The sequence below is a fragment of the Eulemur rufifrons genome, chromosome 23 (genome assembly GCF_041146395.1).
Source record: "Eulemur rufifrons isolate Redbay chromosome 23, OSU_ERuf_1, whole genome shotgun sequence".
NCBI lineage: Eukaryota > Metazoa > Chordata > Mammalia > Primates > Lemuridae > Eulemur > Eulemur rufifrons.
In genome coordinates, this window is record NC_091005.1 from 29,181,948 (window position 1) to 29,198,793 (window position 16,846).

Sequence of the window (16,846 nt, forward strand, 5' to 3'; positions counted from 1 at the left end):
AGGGGAAAGGCGGACACTTCCTTCTTGTCCTGTGTGTCTGGCAGCCCCTGGAGACGGCGGCCCCCGTGGGTGCTGGGCAGGGGCATTCTGGGAGCCTGAGCCTCATCTCCCACCCCCTCCAGCAGGAACCGGCAGAACCAAGTCCAAGCCCTAGCACAGCTGTTGCTGCCTTGGTTTCTCCATCTATGTAAAGAGAGTATTGGGCTCCATCTGTATAATGTGGTGGTCTTGAAGGCTTACACCCGCTTGGTTACTGGTCGGGTCTCAGGGCGAAGGGACTCCGTACTGTCTGTGTCTGTCCAGGCCATTGCAGTCCTTGCTGCCTCTCCTGTCTCACTCTCTGCCCTGTGACCACTTTATGGTGAGCTGGGAGCCAGTAGCCAGGGACTGTTTTGTACATTACAGAACATTTATCATTTATAACACCTTACACATCTTCACTGATTTCATCTGTAGAACAGCTCTGTAGTTGGGACTGTAGTATCTCCGTGTTATAGATGTGGAAACTGAGGCAGGTCTCTCCATCTGTGCAACAGAGGGAGGGGAATTAACTTGCCTAAGGTCACACAGACAGCAAGTGGTAGAGCTGGGAGCTAAGCCCAGCTGCCGGCTCTCAGCCACCCACGAGAACACACATGTCCTCAGGCCCAGGACACGACGCACTGGGGCAGGGAGCCCGCTGGGCTGGGCATGCAGGCGAGGGGGCGTCCCTGGTCCACAGGGGGAGTGTGGCTCGGCCCCTCATCAGTGTGCCGGATGCAGAGCCTGCGCTGCCAGGTCTTCTCCTTCAAGAATAGCCAGAAGTGACTGTGGATTTTTCTTTTTTCTTTTGAGACAGGCTGGAGCGCGGTGGTCCAGTCGCAGCTCTCTGCAGCCTCCAACTCCTGGGCTCAGGCGATCCTCCTGCCTCAGCCTCCCGAGTAGCCGGGACTGCAGGCAGGAACCACTGCGCCTGGCTAATTGTCTTATTTTTCTGTTCAGATGGGCTCTTCCTATGTTGCCCGGGCTGGTCTCAAGTTCCTGGCCTCGAGCTATCCTCTCACCTCAGCCTCCCAAAGTACTGGGATTATAACTGTGAGCTACCGTGGCTGGCCGTGGCTTTTTAAAAAATATTAGGAGTTCCTGATTTGTGAATGTTGGCATTTTTACAAAATCACTGATAACTGGGTGGCTCCCGGACTGTCCAGTGGGAGGACAGCCATGATGACCCGTGACCCATTGCTCGGGTTGTCACTTCTCCTGGTCCAGCTGGCTGAGAGCCTGGGCTGGGAGTTCAAGCCCAGCTTTTCCATTTAGCATCTGCTTTGTGATGTCAGCGTGTGACCTAACCTCTCTGTTCTCTTTCTTCTTCCGTGGGGCGACCACACAACGTACGGTGTAAGCCCAGCTCCTTTTGCGTGTGAAGGAGGAGCAGGAACTGGACGGGGCGCCGGGGTGTGTGGCACCTGCTTACTTGTGACACGGGGACAATGACAGTAACAGAACCACTGCCGCCGCCGTCACCCCCATGCAGAGTTGCCCCGGACGTCCCGTGGGATGGGGGTGACGTGCTGTGTGACTGCCACACACACGACAGGGTTCACGATTAACGATCCTAGTGTACGTTACCCAGGAACCGCCTTCATTGTCTCTGGTGAGCGTTTACCGGACACTTAGCCATGTACAAACATTAACCGCTCTGCAAGGTAGTCACGCTTATTATCCGCGTCCTGTGGATCAGGAGATGGGGGCTCAGAGAGGTCCAGTAAATTGCCCATGGTCACACAGCGAATGAGTGGCAGCTCAGTCTGAGTCCTGAGCGAGCCCATGCATGTTCATACCCTTGGCTCCCCTGTCCCTCAGTGGCTGATGTGTCCCTGTAATTGGCTGAATCTCTTTAACACATTAACTGCCATGTGGGTTGTATTTAACTCACGCTAGTTTTGAGCCTGGGGCCTCGCGATGCATACGTAACTCGCACATCCCTTTACTTTGGGAGGTCCATGAACTGTTTTCCAAGCTGCATGTAATTTACGCACAGAAAATAATAATACAAAAATAAAAAATTTGTCATTATATTAGAAAGAATCAGGATTTTTTTTTGAAGTTTTTATTCTATTTTCGTAATAATACACTGTAGCCCCAAGGAAAAAAATTTTTTCTACTGTGGCAGTCAGTGTGTTAAGCTTATGCTGACGTTTGGATCCCTGTAAGTTTTATTAAGGGCCTTGGTGGCAGCTGTTTGCTGTCACATGGCATTTCAGCAGCCCCCAGAGCTGGCCGGGGACGGGCATGCCTGGCCCTGTCTTCCAGACTGTCGCGGGCTCGGAGGGCTCTCGGAAGCTCTGTGCCAAGGCTGCTTTTGAGGTGGAGCAGAAGGTGGGACCCCACTCGCCCCATGAGGCCAGCGCGGGAAGCGGCCCTGCAGGACAGTGTGCTTTCTCCCTCCGCTCAGCTTTGGGCCGCTGACCTCTGCGTGCCTGTCTCTGTCCCTGAGATGTCCAGCGCCGCCTGAGCCTCCCGCCCCGTGGATATTTTCTCCCCAAACTGGAAGACCGATCCCTGCTTTTCCTCTCTGTGGCCTCACTGGGGACAACGAGATCACATCCACAAGGAACTCCCGGCCCCCTCCAGGATGGGTGCATAGGAGTGGCTGTTATTTTCGCTAATAGCATAATTGTAGTTCAGGATTTCAGGGGGAGCCATGTCCGCTTCTGGCAGCCTCTTTGGGGCTCTGTGGCCTGCCCCTAGGAAAGAGCCCCCAGCTGCCTTATCCCTTTCCTATCCCAGGGTGGACTTTGACTTCCCAGGCTTTGGGCCATGGTTCTTTACACCACACCCTCGTCTGTCTCTTTAGGAAAATCAAGTATCTAGATGCAGAACTGACTATTGCCCTTAAAGGGGGTCTCTCTCTTTCTCGCTTTCAAACTACTTCCAAGCAGCAAACGGTTGCTTTAGAGTTTAAACTTTAGATAGCAATTGATCAACAGAAAAATTAAGCAGACAAGAGTGTAGAAACTAAGAATGTTGGGTACCTTCTGCACCCTTCGAGGACCAGCAGGCTCAACACATATGTGCCAAATAAGAAAACACCCAAACTAGATAGCAGGGAACTGGGTACCTACTACCTGACACTGCCCATTCTGTACTCAGGGCAGACATCACCAATTGATCACAGATTCTTAGAGCTACAAAGGCTCTTAGACACCTATTCATCTGATCCCGTCTCTCAAGAGTTGGGGAAATAAAAGTACAAAGAGGGGATATACTTGCCTTTGGTTGCACAGTGCCAGGATCTGAGCCTAGTCCAGTGGTGATCTCATCCGTGATGGCTCACAGCTCCACCTCAGGGCTTAGGGTTCCACCCTCTGAGTCATTCTTTTATTTCCCCATGAAAGGTAGCACATATCTGCATCTGAGTCATTTTATCAGCCTGCTTCCTGCTTGTAGGATTTTGTCTCAGCTTTTTGTCTAGAGCATGCCTTCTTGAAAGTAAATCTCTTAATTGTAGTGTTATTGCAATCTGAGAATTTCCAAAATCCTTCATTTCTAGGTTTTTTTGGGTTGTTATTTAACCGTTCTTTTCTCAGTCTTTTTTCTTTTTATTATAAGTAGCAAGAAGAAATTAGGTCACACCTTTAACATTTTGCTTGGAAATCTCAGCTAAATATCCAGGTTTATCCATTTGTATGGTTTATGCTGTTTACATAACTGGGGGACACAATTTCACCAAGTTTTCTGCCACTAAATATCAAGGATCCCCTTTTCATTCTGTTTCCAATATTGTATTCTTAATTTCCTGAGAAGCCCTCACCATCAGTGCTTTTAATATTATATCATCATTTCTCTTTATGTCTGTTCATGATGGTTTAGATATTTTCTAAGGTGATTTAAGTTTTCTCTAATGTGCTCCTTTACTTTCTTCTGAGTCTTCACTAATAGAGTCATTAACATCCATATTTCAGTTAATCTGTTAGGGGTTACCTAGGCTCTTAAAGACATCACACTTCTCAGAATTCTCCAGCGTCTGGTCACTGCCCAATTCCAGAGCCACGTCCACAATTTCAGGTATTTGTTCCCATAGTACCGCACTCCTGGCACCAAAATCTGTATCAGTTTTCTACTGCTACTCTAACAAAATGCCATAAACATAGTGGCTTAAAACAATAACAAAAAATTATCTTTCAATTCTGTAGGTCAGAAGTCTGCCCCAGACATCACTGGGTAAATCAAGGTGTTGGCAAGACAGGGTTCCTTTCTGGGGGCTCCAGGGGAGAACCCATTTCCCGCCTTTCCAGTTTTTAGAGCTGCCCACATCTCTTGGCTTGTTCGAAGTCAGCACTGCTGGTTGGGTCCTTCTTGTATCGCATCACTTTGGCCTCCTCTTCTGCCTCCCTCTTCCACATTTAAGGACCCTTGTGATGACAGTGGGCCCACCCAGATAATCCAGGATAATCTCTTTATTTTGAGTTCAACTGGTTATCGACCTTAATTCCATTTTACCATATAATATATCCACAGGGGGTAAGACGTGGACATCTTTGGGGTGGTCACTATTCTGCCTGTGTTTGGTTCTGCGTAGGCTGGTGAAGCAGCCTGCTCAAGAGGAAAGGAGGAAAGAGGCCAGCTGCGTCCACTGGTGCTTGGCTTCAGCCCCAGCCTGGCCTGGTCACCTTCCACTGGCTGTGCCCACTCAGGACATGACTTTGCCTTAGTGGCAGGTGGGGCTGTAAAGCTTGAGACTTCTGCCTGGCCTGAGCCACAGGGCCTGGCATGTGCTTATGCGTGGTGGGCCTCCAGACAGGGAGCAGGCGCCGCGGTGGGGTGGGCCCTGAGCTGGCACTGGGCCTGGGGAGGCAGTGTGGTCTAGTCATTAGCAAGTGGGCTGGGGACATCTGCCACTTGCTGTCTCAGTGTACTCAGAAGTTACTTTCCTTTTTGGGGCCTCAATTTGCACAGCTATAAAAAGTGGGTGTTAATAGTACCTACCTTATAGGGATGTTGTGAAAAACAATTGATAAAATGGTGGCAAAGGACCTGGCGCATAGACAATGTGCATAAACGGTGACAACTGTCATTGTTGTGCATTTAGTCCTGGATCTGCCTGTAACTTGCTGTGTTGCCTCAGTTTCTTGAAACATGAGTGAAACAAGATGAGCGGTGATCTGTGCACCCTTCCCTACCCGCCGTGCACTGATGTCAGTTTTACTTGCAGGAAGGTGACTGAGTTGAGCAGTATTCTGGGATGGATGGCTAGCTCTGGCACCCGGTGTCTGCAGGCTCCCCTGCACCCAGTTGAAGCCTGGCTCCTTCCTCTGGGGCCTGAGTCCTTGGTGGGCACTGAGTCGGTGAGAATGTCCCCTGTGCCCCCGAGTCTCAGAGCTCTGGCCTGTCTCCTTAGCACAGTGGGGTCCAGGCCCCACTCTGGCCTGGGGGGTTGCGGTGAGGGCAGCTTGGGCCCCTCAGGGACTCTTGCATCCCAGTTTGCTGGAAGGAGCTTCAGGAAGGGGCCTCAGAGGTTTCCCAGTCCACCTGTGTCACAGAGGCAGTGGCCCAGCAAGGGCAAGTGACTTCCCTAAGGCCCCTCAGCATTGCCGCTGAGGACCAGGGCTCCTGCCTTCTAGATCTGCGTGCCCCTGCTGCCACCGGCTCCCGGGACGTGCAGGGAGACAGAATGGGTACAGATTCGAAGTCTCCCAAGAAGAGTGCAAGAACATGCCCAGATGCCACCCTGAGCTGGATTTGAGTCACTTCGTGTCAGAAAGCCGCCTGCTGAGGTCCTGGCCGCCTCCGTGGGCAGCACATCTGTAGTGAGCCCTAAAACGTGTTCACGTCCCGTGGCTCTTGTCCCCGCGGGCTCTGGGGAAGTTGGTCTGCGCTCCTGGGGTGCCCAGGCGGCTTTGTGCCCACTTTGGGGTTGGAGCTGACCTCCCTGGCTGCAGAGACCCCGCTCCAGACCACGGCGCAGCTCCCTGGCATCTGCAGTGTCCTGTTGTCTCTGAGAACAACAGCGTTTTGGCAACGCTGCCCCAGAGCTGCATTTCCCAGGGAGAATGGGCAGCTCCCTGCCGGGAGGAGGAAACCCGATGGTTGAAGGCATCTGGCACTGGGAGTCAGGAGACGCCTTCCTCCGGCTTGCTCAGTGCCCTCGGGCCATTCCCTTCCCACGTGCCTTTGCTCATGGCAGACATCACCAGTTGATTTCAGCACTCTTTCCTTCTGAGCCCAGATATGGCCTGAGACTCCTTCTGAACACTGTGCTCGAGGCAACCACTGCCAGTTAGCTGTCCCTGTAAGTTCCCTTCTTTCTCTGGGCCTCAGCTTCTCCGTCTGTAGCACGTGGGATTGGAGTAGGTAGTTTCGAGTCCAGGGTCCCATTGCTCTGGTCTTGGGATCCCCATTGCTGGAGCTCTGGAGGGGCCAGATGGGGGGCTCTGTCCAGCACATTACAGAGCCTTGTCCTTTGGGGAACTGTCTCCTTGGCACTTTTCAATCTTCTGAGGAAATGGGGAGGCCCTCTGGGGCTTCGTGAGGAATTTTCGGGCCTTTTTGTGACATCGTGCAGACAGCCTGGATGGTGGGGGCAGGGCCCGAGGTGACCTTTAGAGTCACCTGGAAGGGGCTTCGGAGAGCACGCAGTCCAGCTTCCCGTGTGCCGGCAGAGGCAGCTGAGGCCCCGGTCTGCCGACGGACTGTCTGTCCCTTGCCCCGGCACGTCTCCGGCCGCCCTGCTCGCTGTGCTCGGCTGTCCTCTGCGTGGCCTGGAGCGTCCCCCAGCAGGGCCCAGGCAGGGCGCACCCAGCGACCCTGCCGCATTCCGCCCCAGTCCTGGGCACAGGAGCCACTTGTGGGCTTGGGTGGAATCCTCACCTGTGGGACTGCCCAGCTCTTGTCCCCTCTGGAGGCTGACGGTCATTTTCTATTCACACAGATGGAAGTGCCCATCCCGGGCATGTTCAAGGAGCCTGGAGCTTCCTGGGCCTCCGCTGTCTTCACCCTCCCATCCGTGCACGGAGCCTTCCGGGGTTCTTCTCAGGGCCGTTTGTTCCTCTTGCATAGGTTCAGTGACAAGGGGTCCACGTCCTCCTCAATCTGTCCCCCTTCCTGTTGGCAGGAAGGTCCCCTTTTGGCTTACTCCTGTGGGTGTGTGGGCCGGCCACCCTCACTCGTTGGCCTGAGCACCCCGGCTGGCAGCCCGACCTTGCTTCTCCGTGGCAGGAGGGGCTGTGAGCTGTGGTTCCGGGCCACCCTTGGGGGCCACTCCACGCCGGTCTCCCCGGATTAGGTGCTCAGAGACTGCCGTACACTCGGTGGCATCGCCAGCCCACCACCCCACGTCCTGCTCCGTGGTGGTCACTGCATGTGACCTCACGTGCTTGGGGTCCACCCGCTCTTTCGGCTGCTGATGTATTCTGAAGCCCAGTTAATGTTCTTTTTTTCTACTTAATTGAATTTTTATCAAAAATTCTCCCCCCTTTTATGCTTGTTTTGGTTCTCTTCCTGCAGCAGACAGCAATAAGCCTCACATAACCCGTTTCCTACCAGGCCTTTTTGCAGGATTAGTAATTTTTAAATGACTTTAATCTCCATTTTGAAAGCGATTTTTCTACTCATTTGTGTTACGTTTCTTTGATTGCATTCATTCCGGAGGGAGGGGGAGGCCGAGGGTCTGGCATTAGTCACTGTATCTCCCACTTGCTTTGCTTGGGTCCCTCCTCCCAGAGGAGGGAGGCAGTGTGGCATTGTGGGTGGAAACAGCCACTGAACGGGGCTACGTGGGTTCGTATCCTGACTCTACTGCCTGCTAGCTGTGTGGTACTGGGCAAGGTACTCAGCCTCTCTGTGCCCAGGTTTTCTCATCTGTGAATGGAAAGTTTAATAATAGTACTCTTTGGGCTGTTGAGAGGATTGAATGGGTTAACACACGTACACTCTTAGAAGAATGCCCGGCACATAGTAAAATCTATGCACAGGTTTACTTGAAAATAAAAAGGTAGCTGGTTGAGTGGGACTTTCCTTGGACCTGCCCTCGCCCTGAATTTGGACTGTTCATGTTGAAGGGGGCGTCCGCGATGGTCTTTGCCGTAATTGCACGTGTGTGCGCGCACACGCGTGTGGTGTCTAGCAGTCAGCATGAGGACAGCGTTCCCGCTGTAAGGAAAGGGAACCTCTCCTCTGCTGACACCTCTGCAAATACACCCTGAGCTTCTGCCCCAGCTCCAATCTCCAGCCCACTTCTAGGGCACTTTGACAAGTGTCCCCAAGGCAAAATGCATCGCAGGGGGTGGGACGGGGTGGGACGGAAGCAGCCAAGGTCAATGCTCTTCGAATACAAGGCTTTAAACAGGGCGGTCTGAGTTGGGGACTCTACCTGTCAACATGCCTGTTCCCTGACTGGGCCTTTTCGGTTTAAGGAGCCTTACTTTCATTTCAATACAGGTGATTATCGTCTCAGCAGTTGCTCTGTTTGTTGTTCCCAGAATCATATGCTTTGCTTTAGTTTTGAAACTTGTTTGCAGAAAAATGAAGCCAACCAGGCAGCTCGCAGTGAGCCCTGGGTACTGTGGCACGGGGCAGGCTGAGGGTCTCCTTTCCGAAGCTCGGTGGGCGAGTGGCGGATGAAGGGCCTGGGGACGACTCGGAGACGCAGTCCAGCCAAACGGCCTGGGCGTCTGGCTCGTACCGGGGCGAGTTCCTCAGCCCCCTGAGCCTCAGCCTCCCCATCTCAAAAATGGGATGCTACTGGAGACAGCCAGATACGGCTGCTGTGAGGATTAAAAGGAATTAATTGTGATCACAGGCATACTTAGCACAATGCTGGCACGTGGGACATGCTCACTAAGTATAGCCGCTAATATTATTAGCACTAGTGGTACTAATTAGTACTAATTATTATTATTGGCAAAATGATGCTTTTGTGGAACAGCTTTTTGAAGTATAATTTGCATACCCCAAAATTCACTTGTGTGAAGCGAGCCGTGCAGGCCTCTCCAGTCTGGTTCTAGAGCGTTCTGTCACCGCAGAAAGACCCCGCTTGCCTGTCTGCAGCCAGTCCCTGCCCCCTCCAGCTGCAGGCAGCCGCTAGTCCGCTTTCCGTCCCCACAGACGCGCCTTTTCTGGACGTCCGTGCGGTGGAGTAGCAGTGCTTTTCCACGGCGCTTCTCGGCCGTTCCTCACACGGGCTCCCTTTTCCAGGTGCATAAACTGAGTCTGAAAGGTCAGAGCGACGCGCAGGGCGCGTGTGAGTCGCAGGAGCGGGCGGCTCTGAGTGCAGGCGTCTGTCCTCTGGTCCTCAGGCGGCGTGAAGTGTGTGGGAGCAAGTGGCCCCAGCAGATACACCTGTCAGCTCATCCTGCAGGCAGGTGCCTTCCTGGCGTCCCGCCCACTTGCCGAGCTCTCTGCCTGCCGGCGTCTCTGCTGCGTCCCTCTGGGCCTTGGTGGCTCTTCCCGCAAATGCCGAGCGTGGGGCGCGTCCAGCCCTCGCCGCGCGGGCTCCAGGGAGATCCGGGCCTGACTGCCCCCGAGACCTCTCCCTCCTGCCCACGCAGGAGTGCTCTTATTTGACCGTGTGACCTGCGGAAGCTGGTCCAGGCCCGTGTCATGGTCAAGGGGCCTGAATGTGGAAGGTCCCGGGATTAGTAGCCAGCGCTGTCATTTCCTCAGCCAAGTCACCGAGGCTGTGACTCAGTTTCCTCGTCTGTCTGGTGGCGGTGGCCCTGGCTCCCACCTCGTTGGTGGTTGTGACAAAGCGCTTAGCAGAGTGCTGGGCACTCGGGAGGGGCTCAGTGGCAGCTTGAGTGGGTGTGAGCTGAGACATCAAAATAATAAAGAGCCAGTCCAGCCTGGCAGGGGTGGGGGCGGGCAGGTCCCCCAGCTCCAGCCACCTCCTCCCTTGGGTCCCTTTTGTCTGCGCCCCGCAGAGCCCAGCTGGCAAGAGCTGGGAATTAGCAGGCAGGGGATCGGCGCCTCCCGCCGCGTCTCCTCTGGGGGCTGACGGTGGCTGCATCCTTCCCGCCTGAAGGGCCCCGTAATGTGAGGCCCCCCGGGGAGGAGGCGCCCCTGCCCGGGGAGGGAGTTCCGGGAGGCACCTGGAGCCGGGCTGGGCGTGGGGCTGCAGAGGTGGGTGGCTGTCAGAGCCTTGGAGAGCGGCATCCGTCCAGGCTGAGACTTGCTGGCGGTGCCACCCGGGGTCAGGTGGGTGTTTACGCGCGAGCACTGGGGGGCCTGGGAGAGCCGGGGTGGGTGCGGCCTAGGAGCAGGCTCGGCACCCTCTGTGAGGATCCCTCCAGACCCTCCGGTCGGCCTCGCTCTCAGGGAGCCTGGGGCTGGCAGCTTGTATGGAGAGCTGGCGCGGGAGCCGCGGGTCTGCGATCGCGTGTGGGCGCGTGTGTCGGCAGGTGAGTGCGTGCACGCAGGGTTCAGTTGACGTGGGTGATCGTGTGCGTGTGCGGGTGTGTGCGCACGTGTGTGCCGGTGCTCCCCGTGCTGGGGACGTGCACGCCTGCGCCTTCCCTTGCTGAAGGTCTGGGCTGCCCGGGGCCAAGGTTACGTCTGGGCTACGTCCGTGAGGCTTTTGTGAGACTCCGGCAGGCCGAGGCTGGCGGCCGCAGAGGCGGGGACGGTGGCCGATTCCTCGTGGTTAGGTTACGGTTACGAGCGCAAGGTCAGAGCCAAATCCGAGCTTTTGTTGTCTCCTCCCTGCCCGCAGCAGCCTGCGGTCTGTTTCATTCATTATTAAGTTTTAGATCTGCCCAAAGAGAAACTGGAGACTCTGCAGTCACTCCTTGTTTGGGCCGGCTGCTTTCAACCCCCGGGGGACCTCGGGGGCTTCACGTGCTGTGTCCTGTGTGCTTTTGTTTTCCCAGCAATGCCAGCCCTTAGGTTTGTTTAGTTTTCCTCTGAGGCTGGGTGAGGATGGACGGCCAACGAGGGGGGGCGGTCCCCAGGGAGGGAGGGAGGGACTCACCAGGAGTCTCTTCCTCGCCTCAGGGCTCCGAGCTCTGTGGCTGTCTGTGTCCTGGTCCTTCCCCGGGCCACTGGACCACCAGGCCATCTCCTGAGGTCCCTGGTGGGCTCGGGGGAGGGGAAACAGAGAAAACAGCCCCCCTCCGGATGGTCTGGGCTGGGAGATGCGTCTTCGGTGCCCTAGGCTCCTTCCCACTTCCTGTTTGAGCTGGAGTCTGATGGCACCGTGCCCTGTGATGTCACACCTCCCGTGTCTTGTCCACTACCTGAGACAGCAGTTTCTAGCTTCACCGGCCCCCCGTCCCCAAAGAATGTGCAGCCTGGTACGATTCAGTAAAGGGCCATTTTTTTTTTGTTGTTTTTTGGCAAAATTTTGCCCATGTCCCTAAGGACCCGTGGGATTTCCCTCCAGGGTTGGGGGCTGGAGGGTGTTGATCAGGTGAGAGGACTTGTCCTCGGTTTGGCCTATGGGACTGATGGGCTGTGAGGTCATTTCTGGTGACTTTGTCCAGGCTGTCCCTCCTTCCCCCATCAGGGAAGTGGCCAGAGTCTCACCTCTGCTGGGGGTGGGGGTGCCACATCCAGGCCCCGGCAGGTGTTGCCGAGGGAAAAGCCGTTTCCCTGCCGTAACCTGCCGCCCCTCTGCCGTGTCCTCTGCCGACGGGAAGGCCCTCGTGTCCACTCGCTGCCGGCCCCTGCCCCTCCCCCAGTCCCCGCGCGGTTGGCCAGCTGCACAGCCTCAGCCCGCGCGCTGTCGAGAAGCTGGCTCTGTCCTTGTTTCTCGGCAGCCCTGGGAATTGCCTCTCATCTCCTCCCTGCCTCCCCCTGCAGATGGTGATGACGACCCACAGCTCTCCTGGGTGGCCTCGTCTCCCTCCAGCAAGGATGTTGCGTCACCCACGCAGATGATCGGAGATGGCTGCGACCTCGGCCTCGGCGAGGAGGAAGGGGGCACGGGCCTGCCGTACCCTTGCCAGTTCTGCGACAAGTCCTTCATCCGCCTGAGCTACTTGAAGAGGCACGAGCAGATCCACAGCGACAAGCTGCCGTTCAAGTGCACCTACTGCAGCCGCCTCTTCAAGCACAAGAGGAGCCGTGACCGGCACATCAAGCTGCACACGGGCGACAAGAAGTACCACTGTCACGAGTGCGAGGCGGCGTTCTCCCGCAGCGACCACCTCAAGATCCACCTGAAGACCCACAGCTCCAGCAAGCCCTTCAAGTGCACCGTCTGCAAGCGCGGCTTCTCCTCCACCAGCTCGCTGCAGAGCCACATGCAGGCCCACAAGAAGAACAAGGAGCATCTGGCCAAGTCGGAGAAGGAAGCCAAGAAGGACGACTTCATGTGCGACTACTGCGAGGACACCTTCAGCCAGACCGAGGAGCTGGAGAAGCACGTGCTCACCCGCCACCCGCAGCTCTCGGAGAAGGCGGACCTGCAGTGCATCCACTGCCCCGAGGTCTTCGTGGACGAGAACACGCTGCTCGCCCACATCCACCAAGCCCACGCCCACCAGAAACACAAGTGCCCCATGTGTCCCGAGCAGTTCTCCTCGGTGGAGGGCGTCTACTGCCACCTGGACAGCCACCGGCAGCCTGACTCCAGCAACCACAGCGTCAGTCCCGACCCCGTGCTGGGCAGCGTGGCCTCCATGAGCAGCGCCACGCCCGACTCCAGTGCCTCCGTGGAGCGTGGCTCCACCCCGGACTCCACCCTGAAGCCACTGCGGGGACAGAAGAAGATGCGGGACGACGGGCAGGGCTGGGCCAAGGTGGTCTACAGCTGCCCCTATTGTTCCAAGCGGGACTTTAACAGCCTGGCCGTGCTGGAGATCCACTTGAAGACCATCCACGCGGACAAGCCCCAGCAGAGCCACACGTGCCAGATCTGCCTGGACTCCATGCCCACCCTCTACAACCTCAACGAGCACGTGCGCAAGCTGCACAAGAACCACGCCTACCCCGTGATGCAGTTCGGCAACATCTCCGCCTTCCACTGCAACTACTGCCCCGAGATGTTCGCGGACATCAACAGCCTGCAGGAGCACATCCGCGTCTCCCACTGCGGCCCCAACGCCAACCCGCCCGATGGCAGCAACGCCTTCTTCTGCAACCAGTGCTCCATGGGCTTCCTCACCGAGTCCTCCCTCACCGAGCACATCCAGCAGGCCCACTGCAGCGTCGGCAGTGCCAAGCTGGAGTCTCCGGTCATGCAGCCCACGCAGTCCTTCATGGAGGTCTACTCCTGCCCCTACTGCACCAACTCGCCCATCTTCGGCTCCATCCTGAAGCTCACCAAGCACATCAAGGAGAACCACAAGAACATTCCGCTGGCCCACAGCAAGAAGTCTAAGGCAGAGCAGAGCCCGGTGTCGTCTGACGTAGAGGTGTCTTCGCCTAAGCGGCAGCGGCTCTCGGCGAGCGCCAACTCCATCTCCAACGGCGAGTACCCCTGCAATCAGTGCGACCTCAAGTTCTCCAACTTTGAGAGCTTCCAGACACACCTGAAGCTGCACCTGGAGCTGCTGCTGCGGAAGCAGGCGTGCCCACAGTGCAAAGAGGACTTCGACTCCCAGGAGTCCCTCCTGCAGCACCTGACGGTGCATTACATGACCACGTCGACCCACTACGTGTGCGAGAGCTGCGACAAGCAGTTCTCCTCGGTGGACGACCTGCAGAAGCACCTGCTGGACATGCACACCTTTGTGCTGTACCACTGCACCCTGTGCCAGGAGGTCTTCGACTCCAAGGTGTCCATCCAGGTGCACCTGGCGGTGAAGCACAGCAACGAGAAGAAGATGTACCGCTGCACGGCCTGTAACTGGGACTTCCGCAAGGAGGCCGACCTGCAGGTGCACGTCAAACACAGCCACCTGGGCAACCCGGCCAAGGCACACAAGTGCATCTTCTGTGGGGAGACCTTCAGCACCGAGGTGGAGCTGCAGTGCCACATCACCACGCACAGCAAGAAGTACAACTGCAAGTTCTGCAGCAAGGCCTTCCACGCCATCGTGCTGCTGGAGAAGCACCTGCGGGAGAAGCACTGCGTGTTTGACGCTGCGACCGAGAATGGCACGGCCAACGGGGTGCCCCCTGCGGCCACCAAGAAGGCCGAGCCCGCTGACCTGCAGGGCATGCTGCTGAAGAACCCCGAGGCACCCAACAGCCACGAGGCCAGCGAGGACGACGTGGACGCGTCGGAGCCCATGTACGGCTGTGACATCTGCGGGGCGGCCTACACCATGGAGGTGCTGCTGCAGAACCACCGGCTGCGGGATCACAACATCCGGCCGGGTGAGGACGACGGCTCGCGCAAGAAGGCCGAGTTCATCAAGGGCAGCCACAAGTGCAACGTCTGCTCGCGGACTTTCTTCTCCGAGAACGGGCTCCGGGAGCACCTGCAGACGCACCGGGGCCCTGCCAAGCACTACATGTGTCCCATCTGTGGCGAGCGCTTCCCCTCACTGCTGACGCTCACCGAGCACAAGGTGACCCACAGCAAGAGCCTGGACACGGGCACCTGTCGCATCTGCAAGATGCCCCTGCAGAGCGAGGAGGAGTTCATCGAGCACTGCCAGATGCACCCCGACCTGCGCAACTCGCTCACGGGCTTCCGCTGCGTGGTCTGCATGCAGACGGTCACCTCCACGCTGGAGCTCAAGATCCACGGCACCTTCCACATGCAGAAGCTGGCGGGCAGCTCGGCCGCGTCCTCCCCCAACGGGCAGGGGCTGCAGAAGCTCTACAAGTGTGCCCTGTGCCTCAAGGAGTTCCGCAGCAAGCAGGACCTGGTGAAGCTCGACGTCAACGGGCTGCCCTATGGGCTCTGTGCCGGCTGCATGGCCCGCAGTGCCAACGGACAGGTGGGTGGCCTGGCTCCGCCCGAGCCCGCCGACCGGCCCTGTGCTGGCCTCCGCTGCCCCGAGTGCAGCGTCAAGTTTGAGAGTGCTGAGGACCTGGAAAGCCACATGCAGGTGGACCACCGCGACCTCACGCCAGAGACCAGTGGGCCCCGGAAAGGTACCCAGACGTCGCCAGTGCCCCGGGTAAGTGCCGCCCGCCTGAACCTGCCCCTGCTCCCGGGGATCCACGGGTCCCCACAGGAGCCGCACAGCCCGGGCGCCGGTTTCCTGGTGGTGGTCCCTTAGTCGCCCAGAGAAGCCACGCTGCTGGCTAAGCACATCTGCTCTGGGCAGACGCCTTGAGTTTGAACCACAGTGTTGCCATTTCCTTCCGAGCCACGCGACATCATTTAGCTCTCTGGGCCTCGTTTGTCAAGTGCTCCTCTGTAAAACGGGAGTAGCAAGCGTCTCGACTGCACAGAACTGTTGTGGGGGCCAGTGGCACCGCACAGGTGAAGTGCCTGGCGTGGTGGCCGACACGCGTGCGCTCCGTCACTGCCGTTACTGATCCGATCCGTTACTGATCAGATGCGGAGGGCTTCATCCTTTGCTTGCTGGGTCTCCCTGGCTTCCTTGGGCTTTAGACCCGACATTCTTTTGGCCATTCGTGCAGATGATACACGTATATGAAGGGCGGAGACCCTGGCGCTCAGGGCTCACTCACGCTAGTTGCAGTCACCAGCGGATGTTATTGTCACCCATGGTGTCATTACAGTCAGTGCAGTCGTGGGTGTGCAGGGCCCTTAGAAATGGTTCTGATTGCTGTTATCATTAATGATTGATAGATTGATTCATTCATCCAATTTACTCTGAACGCCTGTTATGCTTAGAGGTGCCTGGGAGCCAGGGAGAGCCAGAAACCAGAAACGGCCCTGCCCTGTGGGCTCGGGGACCAGAGGGAGCCACAGGCCCACAGCAGGTGCAATGCCTCAGTGAGGCCAAGGCAGTCTGGGCTCTTGGTGGGTCCACACAGGTCTCGGGTGCAGGGCTGAGAGGCCCCAATGGTTTCCCTGGAGCCCGTGTGGCCCTTGCGTGTCAGACAGCTCCGGCCCGGGGGTTCCCGCTGAGTCTGTGTGATCTGTTCCCAGACGGAGGAGCTGCCAGGCGGATCTCAGGAGTATCTTTCTCTCGGGGGCCGCTGCTGGTGCCATTGGCATGGAAGCAGGATTTGGGGAAGGGCCACCTGCCACAGGTGCCTGCTGGGACACAGGGATGTTTGCTGGGGGTGTTTGGCCTCAGGACCAGAACTAGGGCCTGGGCCCCGGGATTTTGAGGGGTGAAGGAGACAGAGGGAGAAAGGGGGGCTGGAGAGAGTGAAGGGGAATCCCGCAGCGAAGGGGACCTTGGAGCCTTCTGCTCAGCCCCAGCTGCAGCACGTGGGCCCAGGGAAGCCCAGGGAGCCGGAGGGACCCATCCAGGGACACCTGGCCAGGGAGAGGAGCACCTGAACGAGGACAGAGCCGCGTGTAGCGTGTCTAGTAGGACACCTTCAGAGGTCCTGAGGATGCACACTGGTCACCACTGCCCAGCCTATGCTTGCTGGTCTGCCCGGGTCTTGGGGAGCAGTCTTGGGCAGCATTTGGGCCCTGGAGTCAGGTGGCCTGCGTTAAAATCTCCCTCTCCCAGGACCCAGCTGTAACTTGACTTCTCTGGGCCTCTGTCCTCCCCTGCAAAGCCAGTGGGTCACAGTGATGGTAATTAATAGTGATGGTAGCAGTAGTAAGACTCCTGTCTGGCTGCAGAGCCAACATCACCTGGGGGGCATGGCGGCCGGGTTGGTGTCTTTCTGGTTTTCTAACCAGTGTCTGCCATGCCTGGTCAGTGCCGGGTCCTCATCAGCTGTTAAATATCGTGGCTGTTTCCCATGCTGACCCCCGGGTTTTGCTCTGAGGATTAAGTGAGTTAATGAAGTGCTGGGTACACAGTAAAGAATCCACACTTGCTGAGGGGTAAGGGTGTGCCAAACACTTTCCATCTGTTTAATCCTCGTAACTTTTCAT

General features: G+C 57.2%; 1 protein-coding gene across 1 annotated transcript in view; it reads left to right on the plus strand.

The window, feature by feature from the left end:
• ZNF423 (zinc finger protein 423) overlaps positions 1-16,846 on the plus strand; it is a 207,433-nt gene that overhangs the window by 66,890 nt on the left and 123,697 nt on the right. The window contains exon 2 of the mRNA XM_069456477.1: positions 11,776-14,990. Coding sequence (XP_069312578.1) covers positions 11,776-14,990 — 3,215 coding nt within the window. The remainder of the gene's footprint in view (positions 1-11,775; positions 14,991-16,846) is intronic.